The 16,751-nt window shown below is 36.2% G+C and overlaps 1 protein-coding gene across 3 annotated transcripts in view; it reads right to left on the bottom strand.

The window, feature by feature from the left end:
• Nucleotides 1-599: 599 nt before the first annotated feature.
• TMEM144 (transmembrane protein 144) overlaps nucleotides 600-16,751 on the bottom strand; it is a 55,653-nt gene continuing 39,501 nt past the window's right edge. For all 3 annotated transcript variants that reach the window (XM_010383250.2, XM_030923448.1, XM_010383261.2), the window contains 3 exons: nucleotides 15,882-15,979; nucleotides 11,491-11,544; nucleotides 600-2,445 (listed from right to left, as the gene is read on the bottom strand). In XM_010383250.2, coding sequence (XP_010381552.1) covers nucleotides 2,362-2,445; nucleotides 11,491-11,544; nucleotides 15,882-15,979 — 236 coding nt within the window. In that variant the 3' untranslated portion in view covers nucleotides 600-2,361. The remainder of the gene's footprint in view (nucleotides 2,446-11,490; nucleotides 11,545-15,881; nucleotides 15,980-16,751) is intronic.

Below are 16,751 nucleotides of genomic sequence, written 5' to 3'. Positions count from 1 at the left end.
GAGACATAAGTCTAGTAGTAATTCTGAATATAAATAAATCAGTATAATAGGAATAAAAAGAGATTTGGTACCTCAGGGAGATGCTGTACTATTAATCCTTTAAAATTTATTAGGATTTTCTGTTCCTATGGTAGAAAATTCCCATAATCTGATACCAGCCTTTTTGGCTGCTACTTCTACCGAATGTAGTGCCATCTCTGTACACAAGATGGCAGGATCTGTTTAGTACAGATGGGGTTGCCATTTGACAGAAAGCCATGCCAGAAAAAGGTAAAATAAACACTAGAATTTAGCCATACTAGATTAGGAAAAATAAAACCTAAAAACCTCAAGGGAGTTAGGCATTCACTTCGTAAGGTTAGCAAACAATTGCTCATTTAGACTAACCTCTAAATAATAAGTGGCTTTTTTGGTACCATTTTGAAAAAGCTTGTCTGGTACCAGAAACTATATACAGGTAATATGACTGATTTTTCATTTTTCTTCTGCAACTGCTTTACTTCGCATTTATAAGTTTGCATATGAATTGGAAATCCCAACTAAAGAATAAATAAAAGTTATCCGATGTAAAATTCTAAAATATATTTAAATGAGAACAATAGCTTTTGTATCACAATTTATTCAGTTTATCAGCATAATTTAATGACATTTCATGTTAAAATTGAAATGAGCATAAGAAGTTATAATCAAATATTTATTTGTATTAGCAATTCAATAAACAAACATAAGCTCCATCGCTTTTAAGTAGTATTCATTTAGAGGAGTAATAATTGTTTGGATGGGAAGGTGGTGAGCTCAGTTGCTCTTAAGTGGTATTCTACAATCTACGAAAACATTTCCCCCCCTTCAAACAACACATAATAAAAGCTAACAATTACATAGTGTTTGGAAGTATCAGATACTCATCAACGTACTTTACAGATTTTAACTAACTTTAACAACACAATAACCATGTGAGGTAGATGCCATCATAAACTGGATTTTGTAAATGAGGGGCCTGACACAGAGGGCTTAGGAACTTGTCCAAAGTCACACAAATGAAATGAAGCAGAGGTGGGATTTAACCCATGCACATTGACTGCAGGGTATACACACAAATAGAATGCTGTTTTGTTTCTCCTGCATAGCAAAGTAATAAACAGCACTATCAGGTGGGAATGGGTAAAATTTACATTTGAATAGGGGTTATGTTATTTCAAAGTTTTGGAAATAATTGCAGCAAACATTGTACTAGCAGTTCTGTTTCAGTTTTCTTTTTTCTTACAAATTTAAATTAAATTTATTTTTCAGAGATGGGACCTTGCTATGTTGCCCAGGCTGGCAGATTTGCACTCTTGGGCTAAGTGACCCTCCTGCTTCAGCCTCCCCAATAGCTGGGATTATAGGCGTGTGCCACCCTGTCTGGCTTAATTGCAGTTTTCTTAAAAAACAAACAAACAAACAAAGAATACTAGCATGCCTGTCGTTTTATTTTGCCTACTGGAAACCACCAGTTAAAACAAGAAGAAAACAGGAAAACCTCCAGTTAAGAGGGTTTTAGAAAAGTGTATTTCAGAAAAAAAATAATTGTACATTCAAAAGAGTGGTTGGTTCCTTTAAACTGTTACTAACAACCTAGAATCTCATTTTAGCAACATATCTGTGTGTATTTATGTACGTGCATATACTTGTGTTTGTATGTATTATGTTATGCACATATTCTCAATGATGAAAAATTTTTGTTCTCTGAGAATGGATTTTATCTGGCGATAATCAAAAGCATTATGAGCTAAAATGGGTAGATGATGTAGAATTGGGAAATATTAACTTGAAATAAATGTAAGTTTTGGGTAAAAATAATAAAATGGCCTTTTTAACATTTAGTTACCAACTATGCATTTACTTTATGAAACAAAGGATCCAAATATCTATGGAATCTAATTCTATCAGAAGGTAAGGCTCTCCCTCCTTGCCCAAGATATTTCTGCCTCACTTCACTGGGATAATAGGTGAGAAATTTAGACTGTAACTTCTTTGCATATGGACTCTATACTGTGTTCTAGATTATGCAACACGAGATACATATTGTGGTAAAATGAGCATCCTCACATGTAATGCTATAATAATGTAGACATTTTAGTCACCCAGTAAAGTACTACCTTCATAAACAGTTCATCAGAAGAAATTTCCATTTTTATACTTGAATGAAACTCAGTCTTCATTCATTCTCACATTTTTGGGGAAAAAAATCATTTACCCACTCCAACAGTGGCTGAGATCCATTTGCTGTATGAAAATGCACTCTTCTCTCAGCATAATCTCTCTGCTGTCCCATAGACAGATTCGCTTAACCACTGCTGCCATCTGCTGGTCTTGTCATTGTTAGATTTTAGAAAAAGCAGTGCATAAGGCTCCAGTCAAGATGATGCAAAATGCAAGAATCATTAATAGGTAGTTTTGTAGACCCTGAATAAGAAAAAAAGAGTAACAGTGATGAATAAAGCCTGAATCAACTATACAAAATGGACAGACTCTCAAGATTGCTAGGGACCTGACTAACCATCTGCTCTAGCCACCTGTGTGCTTTTTTGCTACCCCTTCCAAGTAATCAGATTCTTACAAAATCCTGCAGAGCCTTATGAATTCACCCATTCGGTAAATAAATGTGGGTACCCACTAAGCTTCAGCATGTACCTTTATGCAGCCAATCATATAATATGGCAGACAGGAAGTAATCACAGAAAAGAATGTTATTATGTGAGAGGGGTGTTAATAATAAAGCAAACCACCATGGTTGTTTGAGAGTGCGTTGCCAGAATCTTAATGATGCTGGTTTGGAGGATGGGAAGTGGAGCTTCTAACTACAAGTTCTTGAATTGGCCAGGGGAATAAGGCAGCAAGTAGAGATTCCAGGTAGAAGGAATTTTATGTGCACAGTCCTGTTGTAAGAAAAAGCAAAATAGTTCCCAGGGACTGAAGGGAGGTCAGTGTGACTGGAGCAATGAAAGTTAAGTGGAGCAAGATGAGGTTGGAAGACCATGGACCTGAGCACTTGTTGTGCTTTGGGTCCTTTGGGTCCTTTTTTTTTTGAGACAGAGTCTCGCTCCATTGCCCAGGCTGGAGTTCAGTGGCACGATCTTGGCTCATTGCAACCTCCGCCTCCTGGGTTCAGGTGATTCTCCTGTCTCAGCCTCCCAAGTAGCTGGGATTACAGGCATGTACCACCATGCCCAGCAAATTTTTGTATTTTTAGTAGAGGCAGGGTTTTACCATGTTGGCCAGGCTGGTATTGAACTCCTGACCTCAAGTGATCTGCCCACCGCTGCCTCTCAAATTTGGGTCCTGCTTTTTCCAAACAAAGAGGAAGACATTAAAAAAACAGGCAGCTGGCTGTGTTAAAATTTCAGACTTTCACTGTGTAAAGCTCACACTTTTCTGCAGGATGGCAGACAGATTGGAGGGGCCAGAATGGATGCAAGGAGACCAATTAGGAGGTGACTGTAGTCTTCCAGGGAAAAGATGATGAAGGGCAGATGGAGAGGTGGAGATGGATCTCAAGGGTGAGGAAGAAACAGAGAGGGTGTGAAGAATGACTTAGTTGGACTTGCCCAGTTATGTATAGGGTCACTGTTCTTAAAGATGGGAACCACTTCCCTGTGTTGCCCAGCCCATCTTTGAATTAACAAAGAAATATCTTCCTGTGTTAAGTAGAAATATTTCATTTCCTATAAGTTCCATCACTAGGAGTACAGATAGATCGATTTTAATATCTCTCCCACAAGATAAATCCTCAATCATTGAAAAATAACTCTTGTACATCCCTGGAGGCATCTCTTTTCCTGGTCAATATTTTAGCTCTTTGACAATTTTTCATATGGAATGGTTTCAAGCTTCCTTACTCCCCTGGCTGCTCCCCTCTGAATGACTGCCATTTTATCTATATCCTTCTTTATGTTTAAAGAGTCCAATTTATTTATTTATTTTTTTAGTGAAAGTACAGAGACTTGTTGCAAAGTGAAAAGTACATACTTGAGAAAGGGGAACATGGACATACTCAAGAGAGAATCATACAAGAGGGTTATGGTTCCTATTTTCATGATTTCTTTAACCGACGGGTGGAATATTCATGAAGATTCCTGGATAAAGGTAACAATTTCTCGGAACTGTGGTGTCACTAATTTTTACACCAAATATGGGTGTTCCCGGAATTGTCATGGTGCTGGTGGGTGTGTGATTTGTATGTTAATGAGTGTGTGATTTGTATGTTAATGAGTGTATAATGAGGTCCTAGGTGAAACCTAGGGCAAATCCAGCACCATGTTGGGCTCAGTTGGTCTTAGCCAGCTTGATCCACACCCTGTTTTTCAGGGTGTTATCAGCCCATGGCCTCTGCAGCTATTTGAAGTTTCCTTTGGCTAGTCATGTGAAACTGCTGCCTGGAATTTTCCTAATCTGTGACCACCCTGTATTATTTCTGTCTCATTCCCCCACCCACTTAAAGATTTCCATCCCTTATCCTTAAGGCTTGATGTGGGAGGAAGTCAGTCTTCTGCCTCTACTTCCTGCTGATTAAGGGTACTGGCTCTGCCATTGAGGGCATGGCAATCTCTGGCTGCCTGGTCTAAGGGTCCCAAGCATGGGTCATCAGGAGAGTCTGAATCCAAGGCAGAAGACTCCAGTATTCTAAGGGAAGGTTTGAACATTACAAGGTAAAACAAGACTAACACCTCTCTAATTTTAAATATATCTAAGATGACAATCAGAAAATCTAATTTAATAATACTATTTAATAATACTATTAGATCCTTTTAAGAAGGAAAAATAACAATGGTTTATGGGTAAGTCATTGTAGAAGACACATAAGGGTTCTGGAAAAAGTAAAAAGCAATGGAGAGGAGGCAACTCTAGGCATCAGTTGGCATCCTGCCTGCTTCAAATCTGCAAGGAATAGCGCTAGTGGCCTCCCTCTCTGGTGAAAATTCTGGCCACTGGGGTCCGACAGGTTAACAGCCTCACACTACCCAAATTTGGGCGAAACTTCAGGAAAGGTAGTGGGAATAGAATGCTGTGTCTTTGGGGCAAGAGTTGACTGACTTGTTGCGGGAAGTGGGTTCATAAAAGCAGGACCCTGGGCTCTGTTAGAGGCTAATCCTCAGGGCTAATCTGGATTCATGAGTATCTCTCCTAATGCTCACTCAAGGACTCAGTGAAGAACATGCACCAAAACTTGGGTTCCTACAGCCAGGCCATGCAAAGTGTAGGCTTAGGGAGACTCATTTCCCCCTGCATAGATGCAAGGGCTTAGAGGGTGGGGGGTGGTTCTGTCTTTGCTGCCTTGCAGCCAGATCAGCTTTGAGGGAAACCCAGAAAGGGAAGTTCTGAGTGGGCTCCCACAGGAAACAGGGTTGGGGCAGGATAGACAGATTGACAATAGGAACACATGACTCTCCTGGCTCCACAATGAAATTCTCACTTCAAAGAATGGACTTTTGTCTGGTTTCATTTTGTCTACTTCCCTCACACTTCCTTAAAGGTCTTGTTTCTAGTTTACTGGAAGAATGCAGAGATCAGAGGTAAATTTGTATAATAAATCTGAACAGAACAGAAACAAACTCCAGGATGGAGGGAATGTGAAAACTGTCAAGAAAAGTTCTCTTGTATTATTGGTTCGTAAGATTAATGCTAACTAATATGTAACATACATATATGTTATGTATTAATTAACAAAATTAAATAATTATGTTACTAACTAAATAATATTTTATACATATATATGTGTGTGTGTATATATATATATATATATATATTCCCTTTCTTCGACTTAAAGAATCAGAGTAGATTAATTTGCCTTTGTTTGATGACCAGAGATAGGTCTTCGTAAGTTAGGTTGGGGCCAGTTGAATTGTTTGATTCAGTGTGACCCTTAGCACTAACAGAAGCCACTCAAATCCCAAATTCTACAAGAAGTACCCTAAAACCTTGCCAAGTGCAGAACAGCTTGTTTAAACGCACACACAGACACAGACAGACACACAGACACACACAGACACACACACACACACACACACACACACCTGGCAGTAGGCTTTGGATTTCCCAGCACCTTTTTTTTCTTAGTTTTTAAGACTGCAATTCTCACCTAGATCCTGGTACTAATGCAGAATACGTATTCCATAAATATTTGTTCAAATAATAAACACACTAAGGTGATTTCCAAATATACTTTGTGAATTTGAAATTGATGCAATTACTTAAATTTAAAAAAATGGGTCTTCAATTACAAGCACTCTACAATCTAATTACATGAATACATTGCTAAGTGCTATTTTATTACCTATGCAGACAGAAGAATAATGTTCTTAGGGAATGAAAAATTTTTTTCCCCTTCAATGTTAAGATTCTGCCCAAACTGTCCAGTCTCCTTGAGAAAAAGACTGATTGTAGTTGGGCCACAGCAATGCTTTTCCTTCATCAAAGGTGGATGTTAACTCTTGGAAAGAGCACACTAACATTCTTCCCAAAGCAGAAAGCTTTTCAACTTGGATTTCTGAAGTAGCTACTAAGATAATAGATTATCTCATTCTTCACTGAGGAGTAGCTTATTGACCTATACATTCTTGTGGTAATAACTGCCTGTGTTGGCATTACTGTAGACATACTGACTAAAGTGTGTTGGTAAAAATATAATTTATATCTAGCTTAAAGATGAATCTAAAATGAATTTCCCAATGAGTAATGGATATCAGATATAAAAGAATATCAGGGCCGGGTGCAGCCAACACTGTGAAACCCCATCTCTACTAAAATTATAAAAATTAGCTGGGTGTGGTCGTGGGCACCTGTAATCCCAGCTACTCGGGAGGCTGAGGCAAGAGAATTGCTTGAACCCAAGAGGTGAAGGTTGCAGTGAGCCGAGATTGCGTCACTCCACTCCAGCCTGGGCAACAGAGTGAGACTCCGTCTCAAAAAAAAAACAAACAAACCAACAAAGAAACAACAAAAAAGAGTATCAGAAGTATGAAAACATTCAACTGAAGCACTGATGGCATTAAAACTAAATGGAATCATTAAAGTTCTTCACACAAAAGGTGCTTGGCGCTCAGCTTTATTCCTCGCAGCTGTAGGTTATAGATTCTTAAATATGCATCTTCAAGGACTGCTTTCAGATATATAACTGACAGCACCTATAAGTCCTGCAGATAACAGGTTTGCTTTTGTTTTCTTCTCTAGAGTTTAGGGGGTTTTGTCTTGTTTCTACAAAAATACTTTAAAAATTATTCCTATGAGATTTAGTGTTTAGTTGATGATGCTTTTCTAAACTGATTGGCATGTAAGTATTTAAAATTTTTCTTTAAATCAGCTGTCAAGAGACAATTAGGTGTCTGCAGTGAATGTTAAGTACCACTAGACATCCTTTAAATTTTGTTTGTAGACGACATATAAGATTTTTTGTTTATTTATTTATTTATTTATTTATTTATTTAGTTAGTTAGTTATTTTGAGACAGAGTCTAGCCCTGTCGCCCAGGCCAGGGTGCAATCTTGGCTCAGTGCAATCTCCACTTCCCAGGTTCAAGCCATCTTCCCATCTCAGACTCCCAAACAGCTGGGACTAGAGGCACACACGACCACAGCAGGTTAATTTTTGTATTTTTGTAGAGACAGGGTTTTGCCATATCGCTCAGGCTGGTCTTGAAATCCTGAGCTCAAGTGATCTGGCCACCTCGGCCTCCCAAAAGTGTTGGAACTACAGGCATAAGTCACCATGCCTGGTCCCAGGGTTTTTTTTTTTTTTTTTTTTTTAACTCTTTGCTTTCATCTTGGCCCTCTCTCTTCTTTTAATACTTGTAATCTTATCTTAGTCATTTTTTAAAATAGAAAAGAGCAAACAGTCATTTTCTTAGGTTTAGAAATCCTTATTTTATAAGAAAACTGGCCTAGCTAATGTAAATTGCACATTTCAGAAATATGGTACATGTGCTGTCGTGCTTTTTTTTTTTTTTTGCCTATTTTTACATAAATAATTAGCCAAACTTTAGAACCTACTCTAAAAAGTCTAGACAGAGCTTCACTGGGATTTTACAGGAATTATACTGAAGGTAATTGGAGAGAACTGCCTAATTGTAACAGTAAGGTGTTCCATCAGAAATGTGGCGAGTCTCCCATATTTTTTTCTGATCTTCTATGTCCTCTAGTAAATGTTTGTAGCAAAGTAAAATACAGTATTTTAAAAATCTGGCACACTACTTGTTAATTCTTTAATTAGATTTATGTATTTTTTATGGTTACTATTAATAGCATTTATTTTCCTCTTTTTAACTGGTTTTTGGTGATATATTGGAAGGCAATTCATTTTGTAGTTATTTATTTTATATCTCAAGCCTTACTAAATGATCTTATTGGATCTTAAATTTTTCAGTTGATTCTTTAAAATTTTTATTTTAATTTTTAATTTTTGTCACCAATAAATTGAAATCACAATGCTTACATTTTTAAAAAATGTAATCTGCAAATGATAATCTTCTCATTTCTTTTCTTATATTTATTCATTTCATTTCTTATTCATGTGTTTCCAAACTAGCTAGATCTACAGAAAATATTGTATAATAGTATGGAGAAATCCTTGACTTCCAATATACAGAGAACTCTTATGTTTCGTGAAACTCAGGTATATAATTGCTATTTTGTTTTGATAGACATACTGTACCACTAAAACTTCCCTTTATTTCTAGCTTATTAAGAGGTTAGTATAGTATTATCACATCCTTTTCATATTTGATATGGTAGAGTAAATGAGATTAATTAATTTACATATTATGAACGATCCTTGCATTCCTGAATTAAACCCTATTGGGTCATAGTATATTAATCTTAAAAATTACTTTCCTACTTGATCTGAGGTGTCTCTTTAAAGATGTCTTGACCAAAAACAAAACAAAACATTCCTCACTGTTTTTCAGTACACCTTTAAATAAAGGACTCTAAAGAATTAGTACTAGACTTTTTGGTTAGGGATTCTCTCTTTGAACAGGGTTCTTATATGTAGTTAACAGGATTTTCAATTCAGTATTGTTATTGTAGTCATGACCAAAATAATTTTCAAATGCTTTAATATAAGTCTGTACTTATATTACAGACTTATAAAAATTGTACTTCTTTATACCTATAATTACTAATAAACTATGATCACTAATTTATGATTTTCTAAGGCTTCAGCATCTTACATGAGATAATAACCAATTCTTTAACGTAAATAAATCATTTTTTGTGAGGTAGATGAAATATATGCAGAGAGATTTACAACATGTTTTTCGCACAGAGTTACTTTTTGTAGAACAGAACTCCAACTACAATAAATGAGAAATGTTCACGAAAGTAACTTACAGGTTTATAAATGTTTCAAGTTGTTCTTGGGTATTTAAAAAAATAAAAATTGTGATCACAGTCCACATATTTTTGAAACAAATTTATTATTTTTTAAATCTGTGAACATTACTTGCATTATCAAAAAAATGGATTTTAAATCAAAATATTTCATTTACAATGAAATGATGTTTTAAATCTAAAATTGAATAATCATTTTAAAGATCAGGTAGAAGTATGTTCACTTTATGGTTCTTAGAGATTAGCAACATTAATCTCGTTAGAACCAGGAATTATTTGCTACTACAACTGCATATTAAGACAAGTCTATGATGCCTTGACAGGGGGAGAGGTCTTTGGATCAATACTGTCTTTAATAAAAATTCTTAGAAAAAGACAGGGTCTCATTATGTTGCCCAGGCTGGATTTGAACTCCTAGGCTCAACTGATCCTCCTACATAGTTGGACTACAGGTAGATGCCACCATGCCTGGCTAGAAGGGGAGAAGTTCTCTGATTTTGTGTTTTCTTATTATTTCTTTCTTTTTCTTTTTTGAAGAGACAGGGTTTCACTCAGCTGTCCAGATTGCAGTGTAGTGGCATGATCATGGCTTGCTGCAGCCTTGACCTCCTGAACCCAAGCAATCCTCCCTCCTTAGCCTCCTGAGTGGCTGTGACTACAAGTGTTCACCATCACACCTGGCTAATTTTTAAATCATTTATGTAGAGATAGGGGTTTTGCTATGTTGCCTAGGCTGGTCTCAAACTCCTGGGCTCAAGCAATCCTCCCACAAGTGCTGGGATTACAGGTGTGAGCCACTGCTCCTAACCTGTTTTATTTTTCTATCGACAGTTTGGGCTAGGTTATATGACCCTTACCCCCAAAATTAACTGAGCATTTATTGTGTTCTTGGTAGTGTTCTTAGCACTTTACTCATATTCTCACAGCTCTCTTGATTGGTTATCCCCATTTTCAGATAAGGACTATATGCACAGAGAGGTTAAGAAACTTGGCCAAGGTCACACAGCTAGTATGTGACACAGCCAGGATTTGAACCTATTTGGACTCCTGAGACTATACCTTTTGTTGTTGTTGTTGTTGTTATTGCCCAGACTGGCCTCACACTCCTGGGCTCAAGTGATGCTGCTGCCTCAGCCTCCTGAGAAGTTGGGACTATAGATGCATGCCACCATGCTCGGCCAAGTGATTTTTAAAGAAAACACACACACACACACACACACACACACACACACTCTCTCTCTCTCTCTCTCTCTCTCTCTCACTAGAACTATTTGATGAATGCAATTTTAAATTCCCATCATTTACATTTGAAAAGGAAATGGCAATAGCCGCCTGTTACCATGCTGTTTTCTTACAAAATTGCTGGTTTGACATGGAGGCCTTTGGGAGAGTAGGAACCAATATAAACATCTATTCCCAAGGACGATTTACCTCAGGAGATACTTTAACCTTTAGGGTAAAAAAAAATTTTCATCTTGTTTATCTACCGTATTTTAAACAAATTTCCCACTCTCATATTTCATTGGATTATTTAAAATCACTTCAGGGAAATTTAAGTCAATGACAGCATTTTTCCATTAGAGATGGAGTGGAGAGAGACATGATGTTACACTATAATTATCATAGCTCTAGTATTTTCTTTCCTAATTAGGCATTATCACATTCTGAACGTTTTATCTGTCAAATCCATTCATGGGTTGTCTGCCCTGGACCTAGGCACCACAGGCAGTTTTCAGAAAATAATGCAAACATAATATTAAATACTTTACTCACCTGGATGCATTCCCATTTTCTTTTCTTTTTTGAGATGGACTCTTGCTCTGTTGCCCAGACTGGAGTGCAGTGGTGTGATCTTGGCTCACTGCAACCTCCGCCTCCTGGGTTCAAGTGATTCTCCTGCCTCAGCCTCCCAAGTAGCTGGGATTACAGGCACACACCACCGCACCTGGCTAATTTTTTGTATTTTTAGTAGAGACAGGATTTCACCATCTTGGCCAGGCTGGTCTTGAACTCCTAACCTCATGATCCACCTGCCTTGGCCTCCCAAAGTGGCGGGATTACAGGCGTGAGCCACCGCACCTGGCCTACCCCATTGCCATTTTCTAAGTCTGCCCTTTCTTGTACATACCTTTATTTCCTTAAACATGAAGACGCCCCACATTGCAGCTATAAATCCTGGACCCTTAAATAAAAATATAAACTTTAATTAAATTGGATATTTACCTATGACTAGATTCTATATAAATATAGTAAGTTAAAGACAATATAAAAATGTTTTCAGGGGAATCTACCCATAATATCAACCCTAATTCCACACTAAGCTACACATTAGGTGATACTAAGTAAAAAAATGAAGACTTTTTTTCGTTTTCTTTTCTTCATGGTCTTCATTTTTATTATTTTGATGATATTATAATATTTTGTGCCACATAATACTTTAATATGTTTGACATAAATTATTTTTATAAACACATAGCTTATTTTTTCCATTGACCTAGTTCCTTAGGATACTAGAAATGGGATTAATAAGAAAAAGTGTGCACAAGCTTCTAACTTTCTTTGGCATGAGATAATCTCGTAACTGAAGAAATTTTGGCATATTATTTTTGGCCTAACAAATAATGTACATGTGGAAGTAGCTCGTGCTTTAAAAAAATTTTTAACTGATATTACTGCAGAGCAAGTCTGGCTGGCACTAAATACCAACGAATGCTAAAAAAAGGTTTATGGGAAGATTAAAATAAACATGTAAGGAAAAACAACAGGGGTTTCTGGGCAGGAGACAAAGAAAAGAATGAAATAACATGGGACAGAGGAAATGAGAAGAAACAGGTAAAGAAAAGGAATGATTCTGTAATTTGTAAACTTTAAGCTATTCAAGTTTGGTGGTAATTCTTCTTAGCTGAGAATGAAGAAAATTGGAATGTGGGTTAATTGTGGTCTTTGTAGAGAAGGTGTATTGTATTAGCATTTTTATGATTGCTCTTCAAACCCTGAGAAACTCTGGAAGAGTTTTAAATAGATTTCAAAATGTTTTTCCCCTATTACTACTCCAACTGTCTAAAGAACTGAGTCAACAACGTTTGATTCCACTCTTGGTGTGTAAGTGAAGCAAAAGAATACACTCCTCTCTGTTTATCAGTATCTGGAAAGTCAACACCAAAAAAGCCAGAGAAATAGGTCAAAGGAACTGTCTTTTATCAATGATATAAGTTCCTAAGCCTCAAAATCCAAATCAAAAAAGAAGCATATGGGTCTTTTAGGCAACCCCACACTAACTTTCAGCAGAATAGGAGGAAACAATAGAACAGGGTACCATATTAATGTTATGCTAATCACTCAATAATTTTTAATCTGAAAATCCATTTCCCTTCAGAGAACATGGTACAGGACAATACCACGGGGTTTCATTGACCTTTGAAGACTCTTGTCTGATTGTTTTCTAAATATGAGTTTAGGCATGGCCTAAGAGTTATTGTGAGTAATGTGGTTATAGGAAGGGTGCTTTGGTAAAAGTAATGCAAGCGTAGGTCAAGGTATGTACTGACTCTTTGATTCAGGCCACGGAGAGCCAAATAGGAAGGATATCTTAATAGGAGATACAACAGTTGGTAATTTGGATTGTGTATTTTCCTTTTGTAAATTAATGTATGCTAGGTGTAAATCAGCTTTTGAAAACAAAGTGAACTCGCTCCTATCTTGAGAATAAGCTGATTCAGTTTAGAATTGTCAAGGAAGACGTGGAGCAGAGGTAACAGCTCCTGCTAGGTGACTTTTTTCTTTCTTTCTTTTTTCTTTTGGCTTTTTAAATGGAATGTTATTTGCTAATAAACAAAATGGATACTACTTTCAGGAAACTCAGTCTAGTTACCACTGGATATATAACTACGGGAATATGTATACCTGGGAAGAAAAGCACTGCTGGGATATTAAAAATGTATTCTGATAAAATTGATTGACCATATTCATAATTGTTGAAACTAGGTGATAGGTTAGTTTGACATTTTATGTTTAAAAAAGTTTAAAAAATCTAGCCCTTCCAAAAAAATAAAACAATGAAGACTATAAGATTGTTGAGGGTAGGGACTAAATCTTTTCTGTCTGTAGATAAGGTTGTCCTTGGATAAAGTGACTAAAATAAAACCAAGCAAAGGCCTGGTAGCAATAGGGACCTATTCCTTCACCAACTCCAAATATCTGTCCTTCCCAGATAACAAGCACCAAGCGCACAAGGTAAGAAAGTTACACCTGGTGAGTGAGAAAGCTCTGCTTCCATTACAGTTTTTCAAGAATAATCTCTGTGATGGGCAGGTCGCCGAAAGCCACAGTGACCACTCTCACTGATCCTCTGCCCACACCCACCTACTTCAGTGGTTTATTTCCTTTGAATTAGCCTTTCATTTTGTCCTCAGTCTTTATTCTAACTCAAAACAAGAAACAATGGTAGAAAAACCAACTGTCTTTCTACTATAAAAGTTTTGTGAAGGATCCTGTTTATTTGTTTTTCAATGTTGCCTTTAAGAGATCCCATATGATAAATTCTACTAAGAATTCAACGCAAAAAAGAAGTAATTGGTCTGTTCTGAGGAAATAATATGCTGCTAATAATAAGAATTACTTACCCCATTGCATTATCCTTTTGAAAACACTAAGTAAAGTTTAATGTTTAATCACAGCAACTTTTTGCCGTTTACACTATTTGCTCCCTTTCTTGTCTTTACCACGGTTTTATTTTTTATTTGTGTTTGTATTTCTATTTGTATGTGTGGCTTAATTGCATCTGTGTATTTTAGAAAAAATTGTCTCAAAACCTTCTTGGAGAACTCACATCTGCTCAATACTATAATTTGAGTAAAAGAAAAAAAATCACTATCATATGATAAAGATAAAAGTTTGCATTTGATGTAAATAATGACTTGTCCTATTTTAATAAATATTATTCCTCCTTATGTAGTGGAATTCAATATTTTCAAATAACATTTGCATCTATAGCCAAGGGACACATCATACTGTATACTTTTCTCTACAAATTTGCTTTTGTGCATTTAACAGGTAAACTTTACACTCACTGCCTGTCACTTCTAAGATTAAGTGTCCTTGAAATAAGGAGGAACAAATCCCTTGTTGGAAAGAATTTGGGTCCTTTGCCATTTCAATTGTGAAGAGTTTAGACCTACAGAAATTCTTCATAACTTGCTAGATTTTCCCTCAGCAGAATTAAAAATGTTAAAATGTGGGTTCTTTAAATTTTAAAGAAAAAGTCCTTTATTATTTGAATTTAGTTACATTTGAAAGTTAACTATTTTACAGAGTAGAACTGTCAAAATATACTGTTTGATACCCAGGGTTTATATCAAATTTTATCAATGGTTTTTAGACTAGACATTATTTCTAAAAAATCAGTTTTCTAGCTTTACACAGGTATGCAAACACTAAAATGTTTTAGATAAATTTTGTTAGTGATGATGATTTTGGAAGCAGGGGATGCAGTTGAATGCTGGTTAGCAATCTACAATATCTAGGGTAGACCTAAAAGCCCAAATGAAAGCAGTTCCTATATGTGTATATCAGTCCTAGTACCTTAGTAAACCTGAAACAAATTCTAAATTAGATTCCATGCTGATGGCAGAAAGTAGCACTGTGTACTGGGAACCCTGGACTTAAAAGTCTTCGGATTTTCCCTAGCTATGTGACTTCAGATATATTCTTAGCTATTGCCTCAATTTTCTCATCTTCAAAATGGGAATAATCTTACGAGTACTTATTTTGCCTATGTAAAAAAAGTTTTTCTATTATCTATGTTTTATATCATTGGCACCTAAAAAAACGGATGAAGCAAATTGTATTAAGTATGCTGTAATAAGTGGTATCATCCAGAGACAACACCTTGCTTTAGCACTTTCAGAAAGTTTTGCTTAAAAACAGTGAAGTATCGGGAGGCTGAGGCAGGAGAATGGCATGAACCCAGGAGGCAGAGCTTGCAGTGAACCGAGATCGTACAACTGCACTCCAGCGTGGGCAAAAAAAAAACAAAAAACAAAACAAATAAACAACCCCCCCACACACACACACACAAAACAAAAGAAAAACACAGTGAAGTACCATAGGAAGAGGTGTCTGAAGTACTTTCAATCTCACAGAATTGTCAAGACATTGATGTGGTAATAGGCATAAAATCATTTTTTATATTTATAAACTTTTATATAAGGAGAGCATAATAGTTATAAATAGCAAATTATGATGTCTCTAAAATGACATTAGATAAACCAATCAAACCAAAAACTGCAAGGGTATTAAAGATTAAGGATTAATAGCCCTGCTAAAATGAGGTGAGAAATGTTCCTTAGCAATCAAGCACATGAAGATTCAAGAAGGTCACTTTGTCTATCTGAATCCATTCATTGCACTCCTAAAATATCAAACTCCATGACAGTCTTTAGTGATACCCTAACAGTGCTTCAGAAAAATTGGGATTACATTTATAAAATGAAAATTTGGAGAAACAGTTCAGCTACTTACAGCAGTGATTATTGGAAAACTGACCACAGCACTCAGAGAGTGATTTGCTATGAACCAACAGCAGGTAGCTATTGCCCAAAGTACTCCTGACAGGAATCCTGAAACACAAAGACAACACACATTTGCAGACCATGTTTCCCTCCTGAAGAACTCACACTTGAGCTACAACAGGAATATCAAAGTGCACGTATAAATACATTCCGATCAATGTTGTTGGCCAATATGGAATTTTGAGCTGTGTTTTATTGTTATTTTAGGATCAGGTAATTTCTCTACTCTTGCCTGCTATGGGTAGAGTGATCGATGCTTTCACATTATCGGTATTAAAGTATCCACAGTAGTAAAAGAGGTAGAGATTGGGTGGTGAAAAGGGGCCTAGGGGACATACTGAACCCGAACATTCTCTGCAAATATCATTTACTGTAACCCATAGATATTAATAAAATGAATCAGAATGATGCTACGGCCAAGAAAACAAAACAAAACAAACAAATAAAAACCCTATAGTATTTAAGTAAAAATACCAGCTAAAACTTTCACAGTACTTTAGCTAGGCATTCAGTAAAGTATTCTAGCATTTTCTATATGGTGGCATTCTTTAGCATAAATCTGTTAGGCATTCAGAACAAGTCTCTGACTTATGCTTTATTTTTGCCTTTAAAAGATTTTACTTGTGGACCTACATTCCAAATTGAATTATAATAAACTCCTAAATGAGATTTTTTAAAAAAAACGATCAATGCCTAATGAATTAAGTCCAAAAGCATGTATGTTTAACATATGTCTTTTCTGAAGTCATCACAATCTCTTCTTACATTTTGTAGGTTCTGTAATAATGGCCAACATTTCATATTCAGTTTCAAGGATTTA

The sequence above is a fragment of the Rhinopithecus roxellana genome, chromosome 2 (assembly GCF_007565055.1).
Source record: "Rhinopithecus roxellana isolate Shanxi Qingling chromosome 2, ASM756505v1, whole genome shotgun sequence".
NCBI lineage: Eukaryota > Metazoa > Chordata > Mammalia > Primates > Cercopithecidae > Rhinopithecus > Rhinopithecus roxellana.
This window is presented reverse-complemented; position numbering and strand designations above follow the sequence as displayed.